Genomic DNA, 20,959 nt, shown 5'->3' on the forward strand with positions numbered 1-20,959 from the left:
AAATATTTTAAAATGAGATAGTCATGATGGATTCATGATGGATTCAATTCAGTCAATTCTGAATATAATAAAAGCCAATTTTTTAACAAAAATGTATATTCTATATCACTATCCTCCTGCACAATTAGCTGAACTTCATACAGAATGTTTTCCTCTGGGTAGCACTGACAACTGACCCCAGAACAGATTAACAGACATACTCTATGGTTCCCTGTGGGCTCACTTGGTTAAGAATCCTCCTGCAGTGTAGGATACCAGGGTTTGATCCCTGGGTCAGGAAGATGCCCTGGAGAAGGGAATGGCCACGCACTTTGGTATTCCTGCCTGGGAAATTCCATGGACAGACGACCCTGGTAGGCTACAGTCTATGGGGTCACAGAGAGTCAGACACGACTTAGTGACTAAACCACCATCACCACCAAATGGGAAAGAAATCTAAAGAATGGAGATAAATATATACATATACACACACACAAAGACACACACACACAACTGATTTACTTCATTGTACAGCAGAAACTAACACATTGTAAAGCAACTATACTCCAAAAAAAACATAAAATAAACAACTACAAGGGAAAAAAAAGAGATAACAGAGGCCTCAACTGCCATCCCACACCCACCCAGGCCATGAGCAATTCCTATCAGTCCTACATCCAAAATCTATTTGCAATCTACCTGTTCTTAATTTCGGCCACACCCATCTTAGTCCCAACCATCATTCCAGCCACACAACAGCCGCCTTAAGGTCTTCTTTCCCCCACTCTTGCTCCCTCTTCTCTGCCCAGTAGGCAGTGATCTGCCGTGAACATTAGAGCCCACCCTTCTCCAGCTTTTAAAACTTTCTGAGGATGTACTGAACACTGCTAATTGACACCACTGGGCTAGGCATGGTCAGGAGAAGGAAAAGGCTCCTGCCCTCAAAAAGCTTACATTCCATTACCAAAAAAAAAAAAGCTTACACTCCATTACAGATCAGGCAATCAGGCATTCATAAATATATTTAAACCTCTCCTTTTTTGCGGGCGGTGGGGGGGGATTGTTTATTTGATAGAAGTTTTTGTCATAATTGATTTACAATGTTATATTAGTTTCAGGTGCACAACATAGTAATCTGATATTTTGTAATATATACTCTATTTAAAGTTATTATAATAACTGGTTATATTCCCTGTGCTGGACCTTATATCCTTCTATCTTATTTATTTTATACCTAGTAGTGTATACCTCTTAATCACCTTTCCCTATCTTGCCCCTCTCTCAATATTTTCCAAAAATATCCCCATTCATCTCCCATAAGCAGTGTTATATAATTATTGCTTCCTTTCAATTATCAAAAATCATCTTCCGCTCCCTTCCAGCAATGTCCCTAGAAAACAAGGTTGAGTTCATCATGAGCTCCCTGATGCTTATGTGTTTGGGCCATGCTGCCTTAGCACTCCTGGCTACAAATCCTCATCTTTTTACTCTGGCCTGTTATAATCTCCCTGCTATTTCACTGACTACCTTGATCCCTTCCCTGTCCTCTTCTGAATCTTCTCCAACCCATTAGATCTTTAAGTGTTCTAGTTTGTAATGCACAATGATTCGGATGTAATATTCTCTCTTTTCTTTGAGATTCCTTCCTGGTGACACTCAACAAAATTTCCTTAATCGTCTGGGACACTGTAAAACACTGAATAAGTATTTTCAGAATACCATCTAAAATCACTTAGAGACCCTTTTTATGGATCACAGTTGAAAGTCAGGATCCATTATCCTATTTTATATTATGAATTATCACAAGTTCAGAGGTGTTCTGGAATTGGCTCAAACTGGCTCACGGAATTGATTGCTAAATTTTAAGAAATTCTCCAAGAAAACTGTTAAGCATGGCCGTTATTAAAAATTAAATTCTATAGGCTCACAAATAAACATATTTTTTAAAGGCAAAAGATGTTTAAAACTCTTCACTCCCTAGCTGTGTTACTCTATCTTAATATCTAATCTATACGCTTTGGAAGTCACTTATATCCGCATTATGTAAGCAGTGGAAACCATAGGTGACAGTGTCCTACTACACGTCTCTTCCCAACACTGCATTGGTGACATGTTAGCCTGAAATCAGCCACGGTGGGAGTATTTACACCACTGGAATCGGCAACCACTACAGCGCAGGGAGCTGGTTGCTAACCAACTACAAGCGCACCACAACTTGAGTTCCTCAGTCTAAAATGAGGCATTAGAGCTCAGGCTCTAAGATCCCTACTGAGTCCCAGACGCTCTCTCTCTGTGATCCCTGTATCGCCTAAGAGGTAGTTCAGCTTTCTGGTAGCATCTACTGAGTACCTATCTGAAACTGAATTTTTTTGTGCTGAGAAATGCAAGAGATGACAGAAGACCGGGTTGGGTAACTTGAAGTTCAGTAATTTTTGGCATTTAAAAACCTAAAGAGAGAGTTATCAAATACCCAAAATGTAGCAAAAGCATGAAAAGAAATTATAGTAACGAGCATCTGTTATATAGATAAAACCAGTTACCATCAGATAAATCCAGGCTTCCCCTTCTATCTCCCTACCTCACCTTCCAAACAATTCTCTCCCTCTGTTTTTAATTCTTAAAGCACTTCTTAAAAGACTCTATTAGAAACTATAATATATATTGCTAGATTCAGATTTCTGTGACACTTCACCTCTCTATAAAAGCATTCACACTTGGAATTATGTTCTGCATATAGGAATAATTAAAAGTACTTAAAGGCTCTCTTCTTAACTTTTCTCACATGAAGACTTTTTTTTCATAAGTGAGTGAGAGAAAAATCATCCCTCGTGACATTCATTCACAATGTGCTGCTTCTTTTTTGATAACAGACTCAAGAGTTATATTAAACAAGAGCAGTGAGAACTCCTAGTTTTATACAGATATAAGCTTTAGTATATAATATCAGATAACGGTAAGACCATTTTGTCCATCATATATTTTGCCCTTGGTAAATGCCACAAGAGTAGACATGGGGAACTGCAGAAAGGAGAGGTAATTTAATTCTGTACGCGTTGCTAAAAAGGATATGCTAGATCAAATAATTAGAGGAAAGAGCTACAATAGCTAAATACACAAATTTTTCAGTTCTGTGGTCTTATGCTTAGGTATAAAGTAGATCAGAGGCAAAATTGGCTGAATGGTGGAAACCTTGCCCCAAGTGCCAGGGGAACCCCGAGCACAAATGTGCCTTCTTGGCAGGGGCACATGAGCAGTGAGGGGGCTGTAGACAGAGTCACACATTTGGAAGAATCAGGGACCTAGAGACTTAGCTTTGGTTTTAGCAAACCTTGAGGAGGGAAAAAAGATGAGCTGGAATGTCTAATTCTGCTATCTGTGGCCAGACTCTGAGAAGTCAGGACACAACAGAGTGGAAAAGAAAGAGAAAGGAACACAAAAAAGGCTGAGGCAGTGCAGACAATACAGGAAATGAGGGAAGAGTGGGAAAATGGTCTGGGCCCAACAGAATTCTGGAATCAAAGTAAAACAGAAACCGGCTTCCTTGTACCACCACCACCACCCCGCCCTCAGCTTTAAGTTGTTCAGGAAGATGAAAAAGCTGCTTCACAAAAGAGAAAGGAAGGGGAAAAAACTCACCACTAAATCTAAATTCTAAAACCTAGAACGCGGTCTCTGTCCTAAAGGAACACACTCCCACAGAGCCCCTGGAGACCTGAGATTTCTACATACTTGGTTATTTTCAAACTCTTGTTGCTGTTGTTTCTCAGTGGAACTCTTTAATGTTTCCCAAACAAAATTATACATGGAAGGCCAACATGCAGGAGAGAGAAAAATTGTAGGCATCCCTCTAAAGGGGAGGCAGTCCCTCTCCTGCACATCTCAGGGGCACAGTTTGAAAATCGAAGCAAGAGACTGTGATTCCCAGGTGGCAAGAAGCCAGCCCACGTGGAGGAGGGCCAGCCAGCAGCAGCAGAGGGCACGCAGCCCAGTGTTACTGCAAGGGACCCCGAGGGGCCCTCCTCACAGACGAGGAGCCGTCTGCTCCTGTCTCTGCTCACTCTCCTCTTCCTCTCTCACTCACCCTGCCTTCCCCACCGCCCAGCACACACACACCTGACACACGCAGAGAGTCACGCGCATCTAGCTAGCAGCCGTGCACACTCACTGACCAGGGCTGGTAACTCCTCAATATTTGGTAGGGCTATTTCATAGTGGTCTGGGAATATAACAAGTTTGGCTTCATCTTCATATTCATAATCGTCGCTATTTAAATCGTCATCAGTATCTAGATCTGAGGAGAAAACAAAAACAAAGAACAAGAAGTGAAGAAAGAACATGGCATACCAAGGCAGCACTCACTGGGAAAGCCAGCAGCTCACAGGGCTGAAATCCAGCCGTCCCTCTGCCCCCAGCCAGGACTAGGAGGCCTCTCCATCCTCCCTAGGCTGTACGCACCTATCTCCTAGGAACAGATGGACAAAGAAGACTCGGTCATACCATAAAGCTTGATACTTAGAGTATTCATTTGCCCAAGATGTTCAATTCTTACAGATGTTGAAAGGAAGAGGTTGGTCATTATGACTTGTCGGGTACGTGGCTCCTGACTTCACAAGAATAGGGTGGAATATTTCTCCTAACACAACAGAAGAAAGTACATGGATTTGAGAGTAGATGAGCCCAGCTTCAACTCTGGCTCCAAAATGAATGGTTCTTTGGTCAAGCCACAAACTCTCTAAGCCTTAGTTTTCCTCATTCGTAGAATGGAGATAATAAAACTTATCTCACACAATGTATATGGAGAATAAATAAATTATAAACAAGAGATCTGGCACATAATAATTCTTACCATTTACTGGTGACCTATTTTAAAATAAAAACTCAGTTTCCGCCCCCCCCCCGTCCCTCTCTTTCCCACCCTCCCCACTAAGAGTTGTTGAAATACTAAGCCAGAGGGGGGAACCCTATAATCTAAGTAGTCCTGTTGTCCTCAGGTCGTGGAGGATTTTCAGTAAGGAAGTCTGGCCTGGTATCTATCAAGTCATCACCTTTTTGCTAGGCTGGTCCCTGGGAAAGGTTACGCAAAGGCTCAAGGAAATGTCCTGTCACAATATTTACATGGACATTTCAGTCTTGCATTCACATGGATGCCAGAAACCCAGGTCATGTTTGTATATTTAGACATTTGGAACTATGGTGACAAAGAGCTCTCAAGCCATCTTCCACTCACACACACACAAACAGGTACACAAATACGGGCTCTGTAAACAGGAGAAAGTTATTTTACTAGACGAAGCAGCCAGCTGAGAACCAAGGGATCTAGAGTCTGTTACTACCTTGTTATATGCCTCAAAAGCCTCAACCTGGTACCTTTTTATGTACAGATCTGCTCTTAAATTCTCAAAGACAGAGCAATTTTAAGTGGAAAGTGAGAAACAGCTGAAACACAGTCTACACATTTTAATAAAAGGTTCTAAATAATCAGAATCAGATAATGCCAAAATAAACAAATAACATTGTTAGGTAGCCATAAGAGGTTGTTCACGCAAAAAACAATGTCAAAGAAAAGTCTAAGAGTTTAAAAAGTAACTAGAGGCTTTTATTTAATGAAAATAATTCAAAATAAGATAAGACATCCTATGTTATAAAAATAAGAATGTCCCAGTATCTAATTTTTAAAAATTAGAACCTAAATGTTCGATGAGAATGGTGTTTAACCCACTAGAATATTACTTAAATGATATTTTTTTAGACTGTGTAGAGACATGGAAATGTTTATGCCATGTTAATGTTAAAATTATAAAGTTCATCTTCACTGAAAAGACAACTTTATATTAGTTATACTCATAGACAAAAATTGGAAGGAAATCTGAACAAATGAAAACAATGAATGGGGAATTCTCTGGTGGTTTAGTGAGTTAGGACTACACACTTTCACTACCGAGGGCATAGGTTCAATCCCTGGCCAGGGAACTAAGATCCCAGAAGCTGCATAGCAAGGCCAAAAAAAAAGAGAAGAACAAGGGGATGAACTTTATTCTTAAATTCTTCTTTATTATATTGTGCATAATAATTCTGAATAACCAAAGTATAAATCTTTTGGTTTTGTGTCTAGAGTCAGCTCACGTAACACATAATCTAAATGTTTTTTGTTCCAGAGAAAACATACACAATTTGTAATGCTAATTTAAATTACTATTTAAATTAATAATAGTAAAAATTATAATGCTAATTAAATTACATTTAAATGCTAATTTAAATTAAATTTAAATCTGACCAAAAACAATGATAAACTAAGTCCAAAAAAAAAAAAATCCCACCCTGATGTTGACTAGCTATATAAGCCTGGGCAAGTTCTTTCCAAGTTCACCTTCCTCAGGAGGAGACTATGGACAATATTAGCTACCCACTACGGTTGTTGAGAGAATTAAAGAAGGTAAGGTTTTAAGGCACCTGGTTAGGATCTGGTAGGGGCGAGGGGCTCCACAGAATAGCTGCCATCACTCCCACCATCACCCTCACCATCACCGTCCTCTCTTCTCCACACTACTAACAACTAAGATAAGCACAAGTGCCCTCCCTTCCCTTTGGCTGACAGCTCCAAAGCAATGCTGAAGTCAGTTTCAGGAGGAACCAGGATATCATGGGGGATCTTCTACGTGATCCAAATGTGGAGAAGATATAAACTTCAGATGCTTCTCAGATGGTAAGCTCTAAGCGCAAGAAGTGAGTCTTATTCACCTTCAAATCCCTAGTCCTGGCACAATGCCCAGCACACACCACACACTCCACAAATGTCTGGAAAGGAGACATTAGGGGACATTAACTTTAGGAAGTTAACAGCACCAGCATGTTAAAGACAAAAGCAAAGCTAGAGCATCCAAAGTGCTGCTTCAGTCTGGGGTTTTTTTACATTGATAACTGATGCCTCTTAAAAAAGCAAGACTGCTGTCAAGCAAAAAAGCAGAGCTTTGTACTGGAGGAACTTGCCATTCCCTTCTCCAGGGGATCTTCCTGACCCAGTGATCGAACTCTGGTCTCCTGCATCGCAGGCAGATTCTTTACCGTCTGAGCCATCAGGGGAAGCCCATATTCAGCAGAGGTAACCCACACTCTGAATCTAACTTGCAAAGTTAAAGTTTCCCCTGAATATACATGACCCTTTGATTCTAAATATAAGTCTACAATCTCTAAATTTTTCTAATTAGAGTCTCACCAGCCCAAAATATCTATTAAGGAATCTACAGGGTAACTAAGGGCTAGGGACCAGCAGAAAAAGGACCCCCAACTTCTTCCGAACAGTTACTGGGACAATGAACTGGTAATTCCTGGATGGGGTCTTTCTCCAAATCAAAAGACAAATTATATTTTATAATACCCCTTCTTGAACTCTACCTCAGTGATCTGCTCAGATCCCTGAGAGTTAGCTGGGACCACAGCCATTCCAAAAAGCCACTACGAAGTGGCGCAGCAGAGGAAAGGATCTCTAAATCAAGCCAGGGCTCTGAAGCCCGGCTCAGGGTTCTCTCAGCCTGACTGTAACAAATTAACTAACATTAATTTGTTAATCTGTGTGCTGGAAGTGAGCAGCCTGCTGCATCAGTGCTGGGAAATCTGACCAACCGCGAACCCTCCCATGAGGGTACGGGGGCAGCTCCTTGAGCCCAGACCCTGCTCTATGACCTATTCAGAAGGAAAGGACAAAAGGGGGTTTCCTTGAAACTTCTGGTCATTACAGGCGCATGTAAGTTTCCTGAGCAGGTCTGTTCCAGGAACTTTCCGCAGCGGCTCTGTTTTCCACCTATTCCTCATCAAGTATGAACGTCAAGGCTAAAGGCTAAAAGGTGGAATGTAAGCTCTCTGAGGTTTAGCAGTAGCTTTTCAACATCCAGTCTTCAGACACAGAAGACCTGACTCATTTACTCCTATTTGTGAAAGCTGTTGGGAGAGACAGGTGGGGGAGTCAATAGAAACGTGAACATTTAACCCTGTTTTGTGTTAGTCACCCAGTTGTGTCCAACTCTTTGAGACCCCATGGACTGTAGCCCGCCAGGCTCCTCTGTCCATGGGTTTCTCCAGGCAAGAATACTGGAGTGGGTGGCCATTTCCTCCTCCAGGGGATCTTCCCGACCCAGGGATCGAACTCAGGTCTCCTGCACTGAAGGCAGATTCTTTATCGTCTGAGCCACCAGGGAAGCCCTAACACTGTTGTATGACATACCAAAGAGATGACCGTTTAAATTAAATTGACTTACCAGTTATTTATATGACTACACATTTGTAGCTTTAACATAAAGAATATTTGAGATGAGGTGAGAATCCCATCATGAGTCCTGGGGTATTTCTGTGAAGATCCTGAACTCCCTTCCACTCCCTCTTCTCTCCTTTCATCCCACAAAACAGTAAGTTTTGTATCAGCCAACTCCCAAAATCCACAATCTTTCACATTGTTGTAAATTATCTCTGCCAAAGACAGCCTAATAGTGTCCCTTTCTAGCTTAAAAACACGAATGCAGAGCTGCCCACTTTCTCAGTTCACAGCAATTTTTGCACAGTGGCCCTAAACCAAAAGACATGCCCAATGTTCTATTTATTTAGTATAACTTAATAACCATATATTAATAACTATAACTTAAAAACTATAACATAACTTAATAAGTTATATAACAAATATTTTTGTTTTAACAAGTTAGCAGGCATTTGAAAATACAATACACATAAGCTGAAAGGAAATAAATGCTTTATTTCCCTCTTAAATACCATTAATCCCTGACTAAAGGGATGTGTGCACCTGGAAGGCACGGCAGAACTTCTCTTTGAATCAGACTGGACACTGCCTCCCTTATTTTCCATTCCACATTTATTTTCACATGATACTTGCCTTTTTATCATAGAAACCACTAAAAACAAGACCGCTTCACAAAGAGATAAAGTCACTGAAAAGAATATAGGATACTATAATAGCAAGACTGCATCAAGCTACTCACTCATGCAATGTTCAAGCATCACTATGTTCCCTTAAAAAGTTAAAATATCCTGTGATTTACCTGTGAGTTTGTTGTGGCAACCTAGAGTGTCTCAGGACACAGTTTGGGGACCAAAGTGTTAATGGCTCCCCACCACCTACACAAATAAAATCTAAAAGCATGGCATAGGTCTAAACTATTACTGGAGGAATACACAACATATATAAAGACATACAAACAGAAACTACTATTTGTCTCTGGGTTACTAAGTGGCTGGGACATAGGGAAGGGAGAAAAACTTACTTTTTGTTACTGAGGCTCTTAAAACTTCTCAATTTTAAGCTTTGTCCATGGGCTACATATTTCAAAGAATATTTTTTAAATCCTAAATTTAAATTTCTCTCCTATGAGAAGCACAAAATTTCTCTGATTCAAAAATTACCAATAACTGTCATTGTTGATTCTAAAAAGAGTAACCAACAAAAGTGAGAACTGAGGGACGGATCCTTAACTAGGATTTCATTTAGATGACTATTGAGGTAATCAGGAGAAAGTGAAAAGTGAAAGTGAAGTCACTTAGTCGTGGGTTACCCAGGTGGTTCCATGGTAAAGAACCCACCTGTCAATGCAGGAGACGCAGGAGACACGGGTTTGACCCCTGAGTCAGGAAGATCCCTTGGAGGAAGAAATGGCAACCCACTCCAGTATTCTTGCCTGGGAAATTCCATGAACAGAGGAGCTTGGAGGTCTACAGTCCATGGGGTTGCAAAGAGCCGGACATGACGGGAGCATAGCACAACACAAGTCTAATATAGTCCTTCAGTGAAATTAATTTACAGGCCACACCACCTTTAAAACAGAGCTGTGATCAGTGTGGCAAGAGTACAAGGGCTGCTACTGGGAGTGATGAAGCACCAGTTGAGGCTTTAAATCAAGGCTTGTGAAATTTAATTCTTACTAATATAAGTTAGTGAAGCATCTGAGTATAAAATCAAAGAAAGAACTGGGGCCTAGGGCAAGTCCCAGAGTGCCAATGACATTCAAATTTAAAATTTTAAAAAACTGGTACAATCCAAATAGAACATTTTTGCTGGATTGTGAGTTTCTGGCTTTCTAAGACATGAAGTGTTGAGAGAACAGACAGCAGCCCATAGAAAAAGTCCCACTGAAATGAAAGGTGGGGGCTAGTGCTCCCAGGAAGCGATGGAGGGGTTCACATAGTATGAAGCACAAAACCTCAATGCTTACCTTTGGATTATTTGTTTAAAAGTTACTTGACAATATCCTCTACCACCAATATGATAATTAGAAAAATAAAACTGCAAGGTCTTTTGAGTAAAAAACACAAAGGTTAAAGGACAAGAGGTCAGCTAACTCCTTTATTCAACCGAAGAGAATAATGAAAAACAACAGCAGCAGATCAAGACATTTAAGAATGCCATGCTGATGTCATTAATTCAGAAGAAGTTCATTATCACTAGTAGTGCAAAGGAGCCAAAGGCTTATAACCAAAATATCAATATGCATTCAATCATTTCAGCTTTCAGGCTTATTCTAAGCTTCTCCGAGTCTAGTTGGTTAACCTGGGTTGTGGTCCAAAGCCATGCCGAGCAGTGGGAAAGATTGGCCAGTGTGGGAACACCAACTGCAGATAAGCCTCATAAAGAAAAGCATGGGCTGAAAATATGGAGAGAAGACAGCAAGAGTGGACCCAGTGCAGAGTAACAGAGAACCCCACCATGAAGGAAACTCAGCTCCAAGACATCCAGTGGCTTTACTTTTCAAATAAGAAATGTGTCTTTTTGTTACAGAAAAAGAATTTAAACACAAATAAACAAAAAGATGAAAACTGATGTCACCTCAATTTCACCATCAGGAAGGAGTTACTATTAACAATTTGGAGCACATTTTGCCAGACGCTACTAGATTCTCAGTTATATATGTATATGAGTATGTATGTACACACATATATATACATATATACATATACACGCATATATGTAAGTACATACACATATATACACATATACATGCATTTATGTACACACATAGAGATATACATACACATGCACGCATATATATGTATAATTTTTTTAACCAAAATAAAATTACAACATGCAAACAATTTTGAAATTCCCTCCAAACAATAACCCTAGGCATTTCCAGATACAAACTTGCCTGGTCAAAAATTATCAAGCCATTTTTTCTTCTGGGAAAACCATACAGGAAGTTTAATATGAAATAGATCATAATTACAAGAGATAGAAGCCAGTCCTCACTTGTATGAGCAAAACTGGCTCTTCTGAATGAGGGAGAGAGAAAATCACTATTAGATAAACACCACATTGTTACAGGCAAGATCCACTAATGGATGATAAAATTAGTGAACAAAAACTTGAGGAGAAACAAGTATTAGTATCATCTCCAAGCATCACTTTCAAAATATTTATTAACTATACCTTAACCTCACAGTGGGAAACCTAGCAGACACCACCTTAACAAGTGATCAAGGTGAAGCATCTCCAGCATATAGTTCAGCTTCACGTGCTCCCTGATGGCAGACCCTGAAGAGAGTCCATCACCTCTGAGGAATTCTGGCCAAAAATGCATGATCTCAGGCTTACCATGAAGTCACATGATAAATCCAAGTTGAGGTACAGTCCACAAAATAACTGGCCAGCACTCTTCAAAAGTGTCACAATTATTAAAGATTTTAAAAGTGTACAGAACTATCACAGATTAGACAGGATTAAGGAAACATGACAACCAAATGCAATGTGGGATACTAGGGCAACAACAATAACAAAAAAAACAATGTTAGTAGGAAAAAAATAGTTAAATACAAATAAAGTCTGTAGCTTGGCTAATATTAAAAAAAGAAAAAAGAAAAAAAAAAAAAAACCTGTCTCCTCTTTAAAAGGCAGTGAAAAAGGAGACCAGAAGCAGAATCACAATTTCTCTCCAGGCACTATCAGTCTAATTGCTTCAAAATACTAACCCTACAAGTGTGTTGGAAGCATCCTTCACCGCAGGTAATCTCAAAGTGGAGACAGACCATCTCGAGTGAAACTGGTTCCTCTCATCTTTAAACTGTACAGCAGTAAACAGCCAGTTGTTCCAAATCAAACATGTGTAGTCACCCATACACACACACACACACACACACACACACACACACAGAGAGAGAGAGAGAGAGAGAGAGAGAGAACTGTTGACAACTATTTACATTACCTAAAAAAATCTTGGAATTCCTCCTTTTGGGTAAAGCGCCACCAGATGCGCCTCTTACCTTCTGAAAAGAAAACGAGAGATTGTTAAAATGCACAGCCTCTGGGACAGATGATTGGGAATGGGGGTAGCATCTCAGAGGTTCTTAGTTTTCATAAAAAGGCCAAGAGGAAATATTCAATCTGGACTAGAGATCCCAGGATAAACAGGAACTTGACCCATGTCCATGAAGGGAGGGGGAAGGCACAGGTAATGTTCCACCTGATTATGCTTTCACCAAATTATCAAGGAAGTACCTCTGGGAAGGGAAGTGAAGCCAGGGGTCAGGGTGAAGTGGACACTTCAACTGGGCAAGTGTTTCCAAGAAGCTGGAGTCCATGCCCGAGGCCAGAGCAGCCCTGGGGGGATGGCGGCTCCAGGAGGGAGGCTCTTGTTCCCCTGCTATCCACTAAGCCCTGTGCTTGGTCCTCAGTGCTCACAACTGCTATTGGAAAGAGTTCATAAATATCAATAAAGAGCTGCTGATATTCTGCTCATAATAAGCCCCAATCTAACCTCCCTAAACATTTTTGGAGCTCCCACTGGTGACTGTTCACCACCCTAAACTCTGTGTATTTTCTACCTCTGGTAGAAGTCCCCTGCAGCAGTGAAACTGCTATCAAGTGATTTTGTGAAAGAAGTCATTCCTTACCCTTCTGATACTCGCACAAAATGTTCTTCTCCCAAAGAGGCTATTAAAATGTTTGCCTCAAATGACCAAAACTATATTTCCACCTGCATGTTCTCCTTGTTACTAGAAAAGAGCACATTCCAAACACACAGCAGTTGTGTGGGTCAAACCCCAGCATCCTTTCAAGTAGCCACACATTAAGGCAGCACCAAGGCCCTGCTGCTGCTTTCGTTCACCCTCTTATCACTATTAGAGGCTTCCCAGGGGGCTCAGTGGTAAAGAATCCATCTGCCAATGCAGGAGACACGAGTTCAATCCGTGGGTTGGAAGATCTCCTGGAGGAGGAAATGGCAACCTCCTCCAGTATTCTTGCCTGGAGAATTCCACAGACAGAGGAGCCTGGCGGGCTACGGTCCATGGGGTCTCAGGGCTGGACACAATTGAGCAGCAGCAGCATATCAGTCTTAACTCTCCTTTCCCACATTTCATTATTTGGCATTGAAAGTGGACTCATCTTTGTGATTCTCCCAATAAATTTTTATAGCTTCTACTGTAAGTTTATAGTTCCCATTTCAGGAAAGTAAAATTATTGAACTCTTTAGCTCAAAAGAGTGTGGGGAGAAAGGAGGAGAGGAGATGCAGGGAGACCTGCTGGACTGTGAGGCTCTCCCCGCATGTGAGAGTCACACTTCAGACACAGATTAGGTCTGATTCCATTCAGGAAAAAAAAAAAAAGCAACTACCAGGCTTCCCTGATAGCTCAGCTGGTAAAGAATCCACCTGCAATGCAGGAGACCCAGGTTCAATTCCTGGGTTGGGAAGATACATTGGAGAAGGGATAGGCTACCCACTCCAGTATTCTCAGGCTTTCCTGGTGGCTGAGCTGATAAAGAATCCACCTGCAATGAGGGCGACCTGGGTTTGATCCCTGGATTGGGAAGATCCCCTGGACAAGTGAAAGGCTACCCACTCCAGGATTCTGACCTGGAGAATTTCATGGACTATATAGTGTATGGGGTCAAAAAGAGTTGGACATGACTGAGCAACTTTCACTCTACTTTAGCTCAAAAACTTGTCTGTCCAGATACTAATGTTACATTCATGTTACGGCTCTTAGAATCCATCTCCTCCAAGATCTCAGAGTCTCTGCTCCCCTTCCCTCCACCTACCTGCTCAAAAAAGGACGACATAAAACCTGCACAAAGGTATATTTAACCATCCACACTGAACAGTCCTGGAGGTCACTTGTAATCTCTCTACAGAAGTTTACAGCATCCTTTTGCTTGTTCCAATCTCACTGTCCCCTCCACTCCTGCATGAAAGTGTGGGGAGAAAGAAGGAGAAGAGTTTCAGGGAGACCTGCTGGACTGTGAGGCTTTCCCCGAATGTGAGAGTTGCACCTCAGACTAAGATTAGGTCTGATTCCATTCAGAAAAATTAAAAAAAAAGACCTTCCTTCCAAAGACCATCACCTCTGTGCCTGCATTAGTCACCACTAGAAATCGACAGGACTTGAGAAACTGGAATTCCTCAGTGCATAGACGTGACTGTCAGGCTCTGTGCTGGAGTTCAGGCTGCAAAGTGAGTGAAGACACGCTCCATCCCTTGAGGAGCTCACCAGCATCAGAGGGGAGCATGAGTGCAAACAAACAGCACAACAGATTCCGGTGTTAAGAGAGGTAAGGATGACATCATAAGGAAGAAATGATGGTTCTTCCGGGGATAGAAGGGGTGGGCAGGGCTGGTGAGGTAAGAAGAGCAGCAGGCCTGGTGGATACAGCTATAGAGCAATTATGCTGGTTGGTTGGTTGGTTGGTTGGTTGGATGGATGGATGAAACATGGATGGGTGGGGGGATGATGGATAGATATATGGATATGCTGACCTCAGGGAGTACTACAGATATAAAAGGAATAGGGATAGAAGGAGGGCATCCCCCAAAACAGAAAACAGCATGCACAATGGCCTAAAATCACGGTGTGTTCCAGGAAAGAGAAGGGGTTTGCTATATCTAGGGCAACGGACCTGATGCAGTAAGAGGGAAGGTTGGAAAGGTGACAGGGATCAGATCATGGAATGCCTTGTAAACAAATACAGAAGAGTCTGGACTTCATCCTGCAACAAAGAAAAAGACATTCAAGATTTCAGCTCCAGTGTGCCACAGATGCACGCTGGGTGAAGAGATCACTCTGAGGGCAGCATGCAGACTGGAGGGGGGGCGTGGTGCAGTGAAGACAGCACATTGGAAGGAAGGCAGGCAAGTCAGGAAGCTACAGCACTAGCCCTTTTAAGGCATAACAAGTACTTGGGCAAGAAGAGCAGGGATGAAGAGGACAGGAAGGAATTTTGGGCTGGTTGGAATGCCTGAATAACTGGACTTGATAACCAGCCTGCCATGGCATGACAGCAGAATCAAAGGATGTCTAAGCCTCTAGAATTCAAGACAAAGAACACGGTGAGAAAGCGGATAATTCATTCAGTCTGAGCGCAACCAGCTTGAAGTACCTATGAGGCATTTGAGTAGAGGAGTCCAGGTCAAAGTCAGATGGTCAGATCTTCAGCTCTGGAGGGACACTGACTAAGAAGTCATCAGCTCAGACATAGTGGCTAAAGAAGGGTGTGGATGGCCCTGATAAGGATGAGCAAATGCCAGTATTTCCTAGGATGTATGTAGGAACAAAGAAATGAAACAATGCTAGCGAAAGTGAGAAAGGGCTGTCTGACAGGGGAGAAAACCCAACAGAGAATGGTGCCAAAGAAAGCAGAGGAGGAGAAGTTCCAAAAAAGAAACAAGTTTAAAGACCGAAAAATTCAAAGCTGAAACATATCTATCAACTCTGGCAACTAAGAGGTCACTGACAACCTTGGCAGTTTTAGCTGCTTCTTAGGAAAGTTAACTGAACAGCAGTGTTAAACTTAAAGTGGGCGGTATTGAGACGGTGAGAGTAGTTTTAAAGCTTCAATTGAAGGATGGGATGACTGAAGCAGGACTCAACTTAGAGTTCTGAGGCGTGCTCCTTTTTAAGGTGTGAGAAAGAAGACAGAAGAGGGAGATGCTGGAAATGCCAGAGGGAGTGGAGTGAATGGAGTTTCTGAGGCAGGAGGAAACGGGACCACGAGGACGGAGAGGGCACAGCTTTCTGCTGAGATGGGAGGAAACAAAAGGAGGACCACTGCAAATGAGTTCCCAGGAGGTGAGGCAGGAGCTCAGGGTTTCTGTCCAGGGTCCCTGTTTCCTCTGGAAAGTGCAGGTCTGATCATTTTTGGAGAATGATGAGGGAGGCATGGATAAAGTCTTGCAGGAAGCATCCGCTGGCACAGAAGAAGGAACGGCTAGATGTTCTGGGCAGTGAGAGGGCCCAGCAGAAGGGGAAAGGCCAGGAATCTGACATGGTCCCCAACCGCAAGGCAGTACACGTGGGCAGTACATCCACGGAAGCAGAGGATGACACCGATGGACACACTGGGGGTGCAGTGGGGGAGGCGGGGTTCTGGAGGACAGTAAACAGGCAAGACCCCGGGATGAGGGTCAGTCAAGGGTAGTGGTGATAAGAGAATGTTTAAAGTCACAGATGCCGAGAAGCAGGCTAAACAGATTAAAACAGGAATAAATGAGTGAAAGAGCTCAAATGAGAGAGAATTGTGGTCAGAAGGTGAAACATTAAACTTAAAATTTCAGATGCAGAGGTAATTGCATCCTATAATTCTGCCACTAGCTTTGTGACCTGGAGCAAGTTATTTCAAGTCTCTGGGCCTCAGCTTCATTTTTTTTTTTTTTTTCGGTCTCCTAAAACTTCATTACTTTATTTTAAGACAGATGATACAATACAAACTTCATCAGAATTACTATGCCCCACCTAACAGGAGTAGTGAATGGAAATCACATAGTATCAGGCCAGTGTTAGAATACTTTAAAGCTAACCATTCAGTTTACGACCTGTCTGACCTCCTGGTTTTTTTTTTCTCGTCTTCCCTCTCCTGTCCAACTGGGGATCTCTCCTTTGTCCAAAACTTAAACAGAGAACATATTAGGTAGACTAGGGTGAGAGATGAGATGAACTTCAAATCAGCATTGACTACAGAAGATCAAAGATAGTTTATAAATCATTAGGACTAAGGTGAAAATTGAACAGTATTGCTAAACATAAAATATTTGAAAATTAATAACATCTCCAAACAACATGGATAACCAATTTAAATACATTAAAAGGTAAAAGACAATAGTAATAATAGTTACAAAAATTATGTTGTTGTTTAGTCACTAGGCCATGTCTGACTCTTTGCAACCTCATGGACTATAGCCCACTAAGCTCCTCTGTTCATGAGATTTCCCAGGCAAGAATACTAGAGTGGGCTGCCATTTCCTTCTCCGGGGGATCTTTCTACCCAGGGGTCAAACCCACATCTGCTGCAGGCAGATTCTTTACCAATGAGGCACCAGGGAAGTCCATAGAAATTATAGGATAGATACCTTAAAAAAAATCTAATAAAGGCTTCCCTGGTGGTCCAGTGGTTAAAGAATCCGCCTTGCAATACTGCTGCTGCTAAGTCACTTCAGTCGTGTCCGACTCCGTGCAACCCCACAGATGGCAGCCCACCAGGCTCCTCCGTCCATGGGATTCTCCAGGCAAGAGTACTGGAGTGGGGTGCCGTTGCCTTCTGTGTTGCAATGCAGGAGACACCAGTTAGACCCTTGATCTGGGGAAAGCCCACAGGCCTCAGGACAATTAAGTCCGTGGCAGGTGGCGATTAAGAGCCAGAACTACTAAGCCTGTACTCTGGAACCCTGGAGCTACAACTGCTGAGCCCACATGCAGCAACTACTGAAGCACACACACCGGAACTAGAGAGTGGCCCCCACTCTCTGAAACTAGAGAAAAGCCCTCGAAGCAACAAAGACCCAGTATAGCCAAAAATAAACAAACAAATATTTTTTAAACAATCTAATAAAAGTTTCTTTATTGAAAATTATAAAACATTACTGAAGGACATAAAAGAGACCTGAATCATCAGGTGGAGAGGGAGGTGGGAGGGGGGATCGGGATGGGGAACACATGTAAATCCATGGCTGACTCATGTCAATGTATGACAAAAACCACTACAATACTGTAAAGTAATTAGCCTCCAACTAATAAAAATAAATGAAAAAAAAAAAAAGAGAGACCTGAATCAATAGAGAGGTATGCCATGTTGAAAAGCCATTCAGTCAGTATTTATGAAGTACCTACTATGTGCTGGGCACTGTTACATGCTAAGGACTCAGAGGTGAACAAAACAGACCAGACTCCCTGCCCTCATGGAGCTTAGGCAATGATATATACCATAGCTGCTGCTGCTGCTAAGTCACTTCAGTCATGTCCGACTCTGTGCGACCCCATAGACGGCAGCCCACCAGGCACCCCCGTCCCTGGGATTCTCCAGGCAAGAACACTGGAGTGGGTTGCCATTTCCTTCTCCAATTCATGAAAGTGAAAAGTGAAAGTGAAGTCGCTCAGTCTTGTCCGACTCTTCGAAACCCCATGGACTGCAGCCCACCAGGCTCCTCTGTCCATGGGATTTTCCAGGCAAGTGTACTGGAGTGAGTTGCCATTGCCTTCTCTGATATACTATAGATCAATCTACAAATTCAATGTGGTCGTGATCAAAATCTCAACAGTATTTTTTAACTAGGTGAACTGATTCCAAAATCCATATGGAAAAATAAACGTTCAAATCCAGGAAATTTCTAGGAAAAAAAGTGCTCGTATTCCAAGATATCAAGACTTGAGGCATCAGCACAGGGACACAAATAAGAGCAACATAACAGAATTGAGCATCTCCAAGCTGACACAAATGTGAATAGCAAGTTTAAGTATTTTTTTAAATGGCACTATAAGTCATCGAAAAAGGCTACACTTCTCCACTAATAGTGGGACAGTTGGTCATCAATATAAGGAAAAAAGCAGATTCCCACACTTGACACAAATATAAAAATATAGATGATTTAAAGATCTAAAATGTTAGAACATTAAAACATTCACAATCTCTCTCTCTCTCTGTGTCTTTCACCCCTCCCCCTCTCATACACACACACTTCTTTTTAAAAAGTATTAGAAGAAATATCTTTACGACCTTGAGTTGGGAAACAATTTCTTAAGCAATATAGAAAAAGCACAACTCATAAGAGAAAAGTTCAATAAACCTAACTATATCAAAATTCAAAACCAGTTCTACAGGACTTTCCTGGCTGTCCAGTGCTTAAGACTCTGTGCTTCCAAAGCAGTGGGGCAAGCGTTTGATCTCTGGTCAGGGAACTAAGATCCTACCTGCTGAATTATGCAGCAAAAAATAAAATAAAATAATAATTAAAAAAAAATAAAACCTTCTACAAAATAATTCATAAATAAAGTAAAAGATAAGCCACAGAACATAAGAAAAGTGTGTCTATAACAAACAAAATTTTGGTATCCAGGATGTTAAAAGAACTAATCAAACTTTTAAGAAAAAGATAAACCCATAGAGAAATAGACTGAAAATATAAATAGGCAAGTCATGGAGCAGAAAAGGAGAATGACCAAGAAAAGGAATGAAAAGACATTTCTACCCTCACAGGAGGAAATGCTAAATATTTAAATGCCACTTTACAACCATCCCATTAGCAAACATCAAAATTCTGATCAAGCATTGGTGAGGGTATGGGGAAACAGACACGCAGAATCAGAGCAAATTGGAATGTGCATTGGTGCAACCACTGAGGAGGGATTTAGCAATGTCCAGTAAAAATGAAGATAAGAACATGCATGAGCCAACACTGCCACTTGTAGATCTATTTCTGAAAGAATCCTGCATGTGTTCCCCCAGGAGAAATGTGTAAAAATGCTCATCTGTACAATGTCTATAGAAACAAAACAAAAAAAAAGGAAACAATCTAAATGTCTTCAAATGGGAGAACAGAGTAGTAAATGAGAAGGTACTCATAAAATGGAACACCATGGGGAACACACGTAAATCCATGGCTGATTCATGTCAATGTATGGCAAAAACCACTACAATATTGTAAAGTAATTAGCCTCCAACTAATAAAAATAAATGGAAAAAAAAAATGGAACACCAAACAACTACTGAAATGAATGAAGTATACCTGGATGCATGAGATTTCACTGAAGGGAAAAACTCCAGGCAGAATTAGGGGTAACAGTATGATACTATTTATCTACATCTTTAAAGCACATAAAGTCATACTGCATATTGTTCATGAATACCCATACTTAAATAAAATATAATGACATTCATGGGAACGAGAAACAGCAAGTTCACAACAGTGTTTACGTCTGTGGAGGCAGGGAACCGAAAGAGACTTGCACTTATAGGGGAAAAAAGCTCTTTCCCTCACTAAGAAAAAAAATTGAAGCAAAAATATCCAAATTTCTTTTATTTCTGATTTTTGTACCCATGAGTGTTTCTGGCATTATTTTCTATACTTTGCTGTACTTTTTGACTTGATTTTTTTTTTCTATCAGCCAATTCATGTCTTTAACAACTCTGAACAGAACATTACAAGAAGAAAAATATTAAACTGGTTAAGCTAAGGTTTGGGACGTCTATGAATGTCTGCCAACAGTGCTACTTTTGTTTCCCATCATCCAAGAGAATGAGAAGTCATGTGTGCATAGTAAAACCTCCTTGGGATGAACCCCACTAAGACAATGTTACAGGGAAGACGTCAAGGCCAGCTCTCCCAAAATGCGTATCTCACCTCGCGCACATGTCTCTTCAGGTGCATGTAGACACTCTGTCCAGTTTTTCGAAAGTGTCTTTCCACGTGTTCCCTTCCAAAGGCCAAAAATGTATTCATGCATACATAGAGTCCGCCTTCAGAATTCTAGAAGAGACAGGTTACAACGTGAGTCAAGTAGTCTAGACACTGAAACAGAGACGGGGAAGGCCGGCAAACAATGACAAACGATAAAGGCAAAGTCCGGCAGAAGGCCACCCAGCCATCACAGTCAGCAGCAGTGACCTCAAGGGCTCACAGCTGCGTACACGGCTCCTGCCTCGACCCGGGGGCCCCGGTGGCCTCGGACAGCAGAGCAGTCTCACAGTCAGGGAGAGCCTCAGGGGCTCTGGGGAATAACCGTGCC

The 20,959-nt window shown here is 41.6% G+C and overlaps 1 protein-coding gene across 2 annotated transcripts in view; it reads right to left on the bottom strand.

The window, feature by feature from the left end:
- The window catches only part of USP13 (ubiquitin specific peptidase 13), a 129,450-nt gene that overhangs the window by 87,160 nt on the left and 21,331 nt on the right, over positions 1-20,959 (bottom strand). The window contains exons 2-4 of one of the 2 annotated variants that reach the window (XM_065942361.1): positions 20,575-20,700; positions 12,174-12,234; positions 4,149-4,270 (exon numbers count right to left, since the gene is read on the bottom strand). In XM_065942361.1, coding sequence (XP_065798433.1) covers positions 4,149-4,270; positions 12,174-12,234; positions 20,575-20,700 — 309 coding nt within the window. Of the gene's footprint in view, positions 1-4,092; positions 4,271-12,173; positions 12,235-20,574; positions 20,701-20,959 lie in introns of those variants that run through there. The other variant, XM_065942362.1, reaches the window with a different exon arrangement.

Source organism: Muntiacus reevesi, chromosome 8, assembly GCF_963930625.1.
Source record: "Muntiacus reevesi chromosome 8, mMunRee1.1, whole genome shotgun sequence".
NCBI lineage: Eukaryota > Metazoa > Chordata > Mammalia > Artiodactyla > Cervidae > Muntiacus > Muntiacus reevesi.